Here is a 7,604-nt window from a genome sequence, read left to right on the forward strand (position 1 = left end):
TAGTTTTGATTTTGAGCAGCAAATTTGGAGTTACATATTGGTGCTCACCAGGAATGCATAAGCAAAATTGCACAAATTTTCACTTGAAAGAATAGTGGCAATCTTGGGATTTTTTTCTGTTCAAGTTTCAAATAGTGTGTAAATTCAATACACTTCATCTTCAGCATGTTTCGTGCCACGTTTGTAAGTAACCACGCCCCCGTCCAGGCCACGCCCCGTCCAGGCCACGCCCCTTTCCGCTTTTTTCATCACTCGCCATTGCCATCACTGCGATATATGTATTGGCAGTAATTCCTTTTTATTTTTATTTTTTTTGACGGTTAGTAGGGACCGCAACTCCCCGCAAAAGATGAATAACCGTAAAGCAGAATTTGACCAAAACGGATGGAAATTTGACTCCACATCAGGAGCTATCATTATTATCATAATAATAATAATAAATTTTATTTATAAGCGCCTTTCAAAATACCCAAGGACACTTTACAACCACTTGATTGCCACCTTTCTTATTTTTCTCACCCTTGGCTGAATTATTAGTCAGGAATGCACAATGGAAGTCCATGGCAAGTCCTCTCTCCCCATCTCACTTTCTGTCCAATTTCCCTCTGCCTATATTAGCAAAACTCTCACCTGTCAGGCCTAGCATGCACACTCGCAGCTGTCCTCAAATCTCTTTTGTCTGGTTCCTCTCTCTCCCTCCCTCTCGCTCTCTCTCCGCTCGAACCACCGCTCCCATCTCTGTTGTTTCCATTTTTTTTTTTTTGTTTAAAGTGAATGTTGCACTCCAGAGATTCAATTTCCGTGCAGGCGCTCAGCCCTGTCCGTCATCGTGGTTTTTATCTCCCAGTGTCTGTGTCAATTCCCCCTCTTTATCGCTCACCGCCACCCGCTGAGAGCCAAGGGATGCACCTGTAAGTATGTTCTTTTGAAGCGTGTTTAGATGAAACACAGTGTTGGGTTTCATTATGTCTGACAAAAATGGTTTTGATTTGAAAAGGGGGCAATGGCATGTCAAATTACTACCTGTAAATGTGTGTGTGTGTGTGTGTGTGTGTGTGTGTGTGTGTGTGTGTGTGTGTGTGTGTGTGTGTGTGTTGGGGTGGATTACAACACCGGTACTTCTGTATTTTGTTTTGTTTTGTTTGTTGGCATTTGGGATTATTTCTTTTTTAAATCCACCAAGGTAATCACTGTTTGTGTGCTTGTGGTAAATTGGCCGAATGGCATGAAAACATTAAAACCCACCAAAAATGTTGTGAAATATAGGAGGCGGACCTCTAAAAGAAGTTTAAAAAAAAACGACTCCTGAATGATAGTCATAGTTCCCGCTGTAATAGCCCCACTTGCACAGACAATGAAAATGAACTCTCCCTATTTTCAGGCAAACACGTGCATAGAAGGAACAGGCGCCTGGTGTGTGTTATCCGAGTTAAAATGGAGCTGTGGCAACACTCTTTGAAGTTGAGCCGTTCACTCCGCACTTCAAAAGCCTTACCACTGTTTCTCCTTTAATGGGGCAATCAGTCCTTACCTGCTGATATCGTTTCACCGGTGGCATTCGCTCCTCTGTAGTCTTCAACCTGATTGCCAGCGGTGAACAGAGAATGCATTGCGATGTGTGAGAAATAAAAGCACACACGACTTAACACGCAATTTCTCTTTCTAGAAAATTCCAATTATTACAGCAGGCAACAAGAATATGTGTTCAAAAAAATGATTGTTTCATCACTTAAATGCAGTATAGTATTTGAATAAAGTTGTATTTTTGTAACTGGAGTGGATTTGCTAAGGGTGGATTTTTAATGTGTTTTTTTTTCTCATCAAACTCCGACACCTCAACAAAGACCAAAGCTGCGTTCCACATTCCTGGTGGTATCCACTTGCTTCCTCCGACTGGCCCAAAAGTCTCTTTAGATTCCTTCTTCAACTTCTATGCCTCTCATGTCGCGGTTGTCCAACAATGTGTTCAGGTTTGTGTCACAGGTGTGGTTATCCGCTTCAACAATGGAGGCATGAAACTTGGTAAACTTTGTGTCCATCTGACACACCCGCTCGCAAATGGAATTTTTAGGATGCTTGCAAGTTCCAGATTGTGGAGTGCGTACATTTGATGAAGATGCATAAATGGCACCCTGAAATCGATGGGAGAATCTGTGCAGCCCCAAAAAAGTGTGCAGCAGCGTGCCTTTTCTGATTTAAGCGCACAGGAGAATATTGCCACTATATGAGGCAATATTCGGCCAGCAGTGAAAACATGAAGTCTGCTGGGGTCTTTTTTTTCACCAAGATGAATGTAATTTACTTGAAGAATCAAAGGTAGATGCAGTCAGGGTGAGTGGAAAAAATGCGTGGGAAGTAAAAAAAAAAAAAAAAAAACTTTGCCAAAATGTATAATTTCAAGCCAAGGCAAATGATGAAATGCAGGACGCGCCGTTCCCCTTTTACGTTAGCTTTGTTTCTGTCTCACCATTTTGCGTTTGTCCACTTGGCTCTGAGCCAGCGCCAATGAGCCAAGCACAGAAAGCAAGGTGTCACCGAGCACTTTCCCGTTTTGTTGAGGCTGCAAGTCTCCCCCGGAATCGCTGGCACTGGTGATTGCTGTCCCCGGTCCTATTGAGCAGCGGATGTGAGGTGACCTCTGTGCAGCTCAGCCCGTGATTCACCTCCAGCCAAACATCAAACTCGAGGTGTAAGACCTTGAGGACCGACCCTGATCCAGTTGCGGCTTACTTTGCTTTTATGTCTCTCGCCGTGGGATGAACATCCATGTGTTCAAAACAATGAGCCAATCAAGTTGCCGGTTGAAATTGGGCTCTCATTTGAATTTCAAAAGTGTATACAATCAAAAGCCTTTATCAGACAAATTGTAATCGCGGGTTGTCAGATCATGAAAGGCACTGAATGAGTAGAAAATGTCTGAGGAATTTACTTGGTTTTGGGGTAAGGGCGTGATGAAAATTATGAAATGGGAAGAGAAAATGAAATTTCATTCAACGGGAAATAATTGCTTCAGGTTAGAGAATTGTAAAGTGAGTGCTGCACGGTAATTGCTACGGCCAACGATGGCTGTTTTCGTTATTGTTTGTTGACAGGAATGGGCAACTACAAACCACATTTCCATGAAACGTCTCTTGGGGGTGGGTAGTGCGGTTCACAGAAGAATCCATTACCTTTTCTTGTCGATCCAGAAAATGGGAACATACAGCATTGCATTTGACCGAACACTGCTCCTTCCGGTTGACTTCTATATAACAAACACACTTTGATGTCCACTGTGCATATATCGAAAAAATGTGTGTGTGTGTGTGTGTGTGTGTGTGTGTGTGTGTGTGTGTGTGTGTGCGTGCGTGCGTGCGTGTGTATGCGTGTGAGAAGCTTGAGCCTTCACCGAAGAGCTTGATCGTTTTTTTTTGATTTTTTTTACATGATACAGTGTAAGGACTACAATTAAAAAAGACTGTCCAGACTGCTGCATATGGGGACACGCAGCACACAACCATGTCCGCCCACTACAAGTCACATTTAAAGGCAATGAAGTGTGCATCCTTTGAAAATGGTGGGATTGAAATTCACTGGAGTGAAGCGTACGTAGAGTCACGAGCACTCGTTTTCTCCTCCCCTTTTGTTCTTTCCAAATTTTTTTCACCCCCTCGACATCGCAGTTTCCTGCATTGGACATTTTGTCACTGCGCGTGCTGCTTATACTGCTTGCTTTCTCCTGCCCCACGCCTGAGCTACCATTGACACATTTTAGTCCATCTTTTATCAACAAAAGATGAATCGGATAGTTTGGAAAAAAAGAAAAAAATCATCCAGTATTTTGCAAATTCACAGTTGAAATTCTGTGTATTCCGTCTAACAAATTGCATGATTTCATGAAGTCAAACACGCACACACAGGCACACATGCACCGTCAGAAGTGGCTCAGACACACAGTGACATTTGCAAAAAATGGCTGCAGAACAGAGAATTGTTGAAAAGGTTAATATCTTAAAACCTTGCACAAAAAGGAAAAGCACAATAAGACCTGCTCACTCCATCACCCACTCATACCTAAACATCGTCTATTGACGTCAACTTCACAGGTGGTTTCTGACATTTTGCTGTTAGTGTGTGAAATTAAGTGTTCAGACCTTTAGAGAAAGTGACTTTCTGATTCCATTTTCATCCTCCCCTCGCTCCACTGTTCTGATCTGTGTATTTCGAAGCCATTGTTTTCCAGCTCTTGGGCAGATGCAGAAGCTTCCGCTCTCCGGCCTTATGCACAAGTGGTTTTAGAGTTCAAAATAGAAGAGGAGGACGTTTAGGTTGTCAGAAGCACAGAGGAATGAATGCAGAAATTAATAAATGTCTCTACGGCATCAACTGCCGAATAATATGCAGCATTATTCAGTGGGCAGGTGGGCTGCTGTGGTAAAATAAAGAAAGAAAAGATTGGCCAGAATTCAACGAGCATGCTTGCATCCGAAATCAGCCAGCAAGCGATAGCATAACACGTACACACAAACACGGCACAGGTGAAGATGCACAATTAGTTGTACCAATGAAGTCATTTGAATGCAAATGAAATGAGAGTGCAGGACTGCAACTCAGTCACAAGAGCCAGCTGTGAACCATGGACAGCCAAGGCATTGTGTGGATGTGAAGTCCCTCGGTCAGCCGTAAATAGACATTAGCACCTCGGAACTGATGCTATACGTAGAAAGGACAGCACCGAATGATGATTGAGTTTGTTTTTGTGGTGCCCACTGACTCTGACTTTGCCATTACCTCTGCTGCCAAACCATTTGGGAAAATAGCCTTTTTTTTTTTTTTTACTTCACAAGATGGCAAACTGCCTGCCCTGTTTATCCGCAGGGCTTTTAGTATTGATTGAGCACTAACAGCCGTGACAATTTCTGAAGCGTCTTTTTGCACGTTGTTCAGAAGTCACTCGTTGACATCCAAAACGGCAAAGGGAGATGGAGTCAGAAGAGCAAGTACCTGTTGACAGGGCCCTACCGGCCGCCGTTGTCCTCTTGTTGTCAGAATAGAAAATATTGCCACTGTACAATATACATCATGTGACAAAGCAAAGCCTTAGTGCCACTGTATACATTTCTATTGTTTAGTAATGTTTTCACTTTTTATTTTTATTTTTGAAAGCCCACATGTGCACATACAACAACAATCAAGGCTACTCTAGTTTGGCATCATCTAGCAGGGGTGTCAAACTCATTTTTGTTGCGGGCCACATTGTTGTTACGGTTTCCCTTGGAGGGCCGTTATGAATTTTGGGAAACCATATAAATGTTTCATCACCTCCACATATTACATACACAGCGCACAACAAATTGACGTATAACAAGTTTTAAAATCAGAAGTCAAGAATAATGATTGTTTTTGTGGATTACAAATGACAGTTCGAAATTTCGGTTCAGACTTTAGCAAGCATCATGCAACTTGACATGCTTGATTTGCTTTCGCCGGCCACATAAAATGATGTGGCGGGCCGGATCTGGCCCCCAGGCCTTGACTTTGACACGTGATCTATCGTCTTACTTGTTGCAAGTACGCACAATCTGCATATTGTCTTCTGCTTTAACACTTGCTTGTCTTCTACCTAACCAGAGACTTGTAGTGGCGGCAGAGGAAGCCCACCTACAACACGAGGAGGATCCAGACCTGCAGGTGAGCACGCATGCTTCCTGCCGTCGACAAGCCAAGCAGTCATTAGCATCATCATTTGTGCCGGTAAACTCATCAGAGCCAGAGTCATGTATCGCGACTATGAAAGAACTCCACAACGGCCAAGAAGCGATGAGGAATAGTTTGTTGCAGGGTTTATCTTTTTCAAATGTTGCACCTCTACATTGCTTTCTAATCCCTTTTTGCAGTAAATGTTTCAGCTCGCGTCTGTCATCCTGTCAGGTACTCGCAGTTCCCAAGAAGTAACCAAGCCAACAGATGCACTTACTTAAAAAGCTTCATGATGTAAAATCGAAAGGGAAATGTGTCATATGTCATGCTTGATGACTTAGTGTCCATGCATTTTGTGTGGGGTGGAGATGAATATTGGTCAGCGGAATGAGAGTGACAGACGCCATGTGTTGATGATGAACAATTCATACATATATAATAATAAAAAAAAAAAAAACAGCAAAAAGCCAATTGTGCAAGTGCTTTAGGCCAAAGTGATGCAAATATGTGGAGAGTAGAGCTTTTGAAGCCTCCCATGTCTCTACAGTCAATTTCATAGAGTACATTTTACTCTGAAAAGTAAAAGTGGAGAGTAGCATATTCAGAGTCAATTTCACACTGAAAAAAAATTGGAATTTCAAAGAAAATTTTACAGGGAAAGTACTTGCATAGTATTAGTTTATTAAAAGGCGGTCGCGTGGCCGTCTCCCAACCTGAAGGTTGTGGGTTTGTTCCTCAACCCTTAAGTGACTTTTTTTCCCTTTTTTTTAATTAATAAAACTGATACATATGCAAGTATAATTTACTCAAAAATGTTCCTTGTAAAATTTACTTGATACTTCTGCTCGAGTAAATATCATTCCCATTTTTTTTCAGTGTAAAATTTACTCAGAATATTTCACTGTTAAATTTTACTCTGTTTAGACTGCGACCAAATCTCGTCTTTTTACAGTTTAATGTACTCTCCGAAATTTACTGTGTCCCAGCATTCAGTAGCAGAACAATCTCTGCCAATTCTGAATCAAGTTGGCATTTACATATGTGTTTATTTATTTTGCTCTAATCTTCCACTTTTTCAAAAGTAGGTACAGAAAAGCCAAAGATTATTTGACCTTTTGCCAGACAATGTGTTACTACTACATCCACCTCACTTTGGGTTTAATCCATAGCAGACGTGTGCACATTTCAGCATGACGTCTTTGATCCACTGGTGAAAAGGACACTTTGATTCGCTCCTCTTCAATCTATAACTGCTTCAAACAACAAAGTGTATGCAGGAAAGTGGTTCAGATTGCACAATTGTCTGTGTCTTATGCGTCGTCTTGTATTATTTTGTCATTTTATGTTAACTTTTCTTTTGATGGCGGCGCGGGCACCTGCAGCGCTCCTCTTGTTGTCTGTTTGAGAGGGAAGAAATTTCATCTGTGCACAGTGGCGGACTCTGAGGGCCAGCAAGGCCTTCTCTGCTGGCCTAAACATTCTCAGAAAAGTAAATTTACTTTTATGTATTTTATGTTATTTTATAGTTTATGTTATTTTATTTTCATCAGTGGCGGACCCTGAGGGCCAGCAAGGCCTTCTCTGCTGGCCTAAACATTCTCAGAAAAGTAAATGTACTTTTATGTATTTTATGTTATTTTATAATTTATGTTATTTTCTTTTCATAAATATGTAAACAAAATTATTCTCTGTATTCTTTACGTTGTATTATTTGCACTTAGTTGAGTGGCTTTCAATGTTATTTTAAATAACATTGAAAGCCACTCGATAAATAAGTTATTTATTATGGTAGAGTTTTTAACCAATCATATTTCAGCTAGCTGTATTGCCAGGTAAATTACATTTGCTCGGGGCCTTCAGATTAAACAGAGCAGGCCCCTGTGCGCTGTAAGTGAACGGGCACAGTCAGGTTTCAATAGCCAATC

The 7,604-nt window shown here is 41.5% G+C and overlaps 1 protein-coding gene across 1 annotated transcript in view; it reads left to right on the plus strand.

Moving 5' to 3' along the window:
• The window catches only part of LOC109528651 (voltage-dependent calcium channel subunit alpha-2/delta-3), a 116,036-nt gene that overhangs the window by 30,738 nt on the left and 77,694 nt on the right, over positions 1–7,604 (plus strand). Inside the window, exon 4 of the mRNA XM_019891529.1 lies at positions 5,611–5,670. Within this exon, the coding sequence (XP_019747088.1) occupies positions 5,611–5,670 (60 nt within the window). The remainder of the gene's footprint in view (positions 1–5,610; positions 5,671–7,604) is intronic.

This window comes from Hippocampus comes, unplaced genomic scaffold, assembly GCF_001891065.2.
Source record: "Hippocampus comes isolate QL1 unplaced genomic scaffold, H_comes_QL1_v1.1 scaffold174, whole genome shotgun sequence".
NCBI classification, from domain to species: Eukaryota; Metazoa; Chordata; class Actinopteri; order Syngnathiformes; family Syngnathidae; genus Hippocampus; species Hippocampus comes.